This window comes from Aplysia californica, unplaced genomic scaffold (assembly GCF_000002075.1).
Source record: "Aplysia californica isolate F4 #8 unplaced genomic scaffold, AplCal3.0 scaffold00090, whole genome shotgun sequence".
In the NCBI taxonomy this organism is placed as follows: Eukaryota; Metazoa; Mollusca; class Gastropoda; order Aplysiida; family Aplysiidae; genus Aplysia; species Aplysia californica.
Window position 1 is genome coordinate 711,852 of NW_004797360.1, and position 1,516 is coordinate 713,367.

At 43.9% G+C, this 1,516-nt stretch overlaps 1 protein-coding gene across 1 annotated transcript in view; it reads left to right on the top strand.

Moving 5' to 3' along the window:
• Window positions 1-47: 47 nt before the first annotated feature.
• LOC101855712 overlaps window positions 48-1,516 on the top strand; it is a gene marked incomplete at its 5' end in the record, with an annotated part of 2,654 nt that continues 1,185 nt past the window's right edge. The window contains 1 exon segment of the mRNA XM_005094841.3: window positions 48-171. Coding sequence (XP_005094898.2) covers window positions 48-171 — 124 coding nt within the window.

Below are 1,516 nucleotides of genomic sequence, written 5' to 3' on the forward strand. Positions count from 1 at the left end.
CAAACACCTATCCCAAATGCTGCAAAATTCTCGTCTCGTTATCACAGAGAGCTACAGAAATGGCAGAACGTCCACAGACCTCGTCTACACACGTCACAGAGACGTCACACACTAGCTCTATCCCTGCAGAACACAAGTGGACTCCTTACAGTGGACCCGTGCTCTTTACTGGTACGTGGATTGTACTTACTTACCGCCTCCACTCGCTACAATACATAATTCAAACATACACACATATATACGCACGCACGCACGCGCACGCACACGCACATCTCCCAATATCTGTGCAGACAGACACACAGGCGCGCACAGTCACGCACTCATACTTATACCTATATGGTTTGCCCCCCTGTTTCTCTCACACACACACACACACACACACACACACACACACACACACACACACACACACACACACACACACACACACACACACACACACACGGGCGTGCCAAAAGAGAGGGGAAACCTCGGATCGAGAGGCAATTTAGGTCAAGCAAGCTCCGATCGAGAACGCTGGGGTAGACCTTTACCTATTATTATTATCCATTAACGTGTAAAGTAAAGTTGTTCCCGCATCCGATCGGGACTTTGGGGATCGTCTTGTTAGCGAAACGACTTCTATTAACAGGTATTACATTAATTATCTCCTAATGCTTTTGTCTCTGGGCTGGAGGCTATTTCATTTTGTTTCTTTGTCGGTATGATAGTAATAAGTGCATAATTTATATTATTGCACGTATCCACGCTCTACTTAACCTCATGATTTATGCGCTCTACAACTACTATACTCGTAACCCCAGTAGACCCTCTGAAATGGTATAGGTTTAATCCACCTATCAACACGGTTAGGTTATTTAAGAGGCCGGGCCTCCGAGTTAAACATCCACCTCCGAAAGGATCGCGCCAAGCGGGAAATTCGTGTAAAGCGCTTTTCCCAAGGACACAACGTCAGACCGAGCTGAGGCTTGACCCCCAAACACGCAATATCACGATCACGAATACGGTAGCCTAACCACAAGGCTGCCGACGCCCTGAGAATACGATTCAGAAACAATTATTCTCGACTTTCCGGGAAGCATACAGAGCAAGCAGGCGTTAAGTGCTCCAACACAAGCAAACTGACAGGATCTGTCGCTGTCTCTAGCTATTTTCGCAAACGGTCACTTTCAGTTTCCTTCTTTGCACATAAAAAAATGTATTATAATGGCACTGCGTTGGACGACCACCTGTTTAAAACAGCCACTTTTCTCCTCGACATTTTACTACCTGAGAATCACAGTTTTATCTGACATTTTTGGCCGTTTTGAATTATTAATACCGTGAGGTCAGAAACCAAATATTTTATCTTCTCTATCAAAATCAGAAGGTTTTGAAATAATCGCTTTAAAAAAATGTTGGCATGTTGTGAAACTCAAAAAATATTTACGCCAAATTTCTCAAAACTAGGTACTGAGCTGGTGGAAGTTTGTAATTCTTACGAAGCGACTTTTGATTGTACAATTAAAATTCCTCC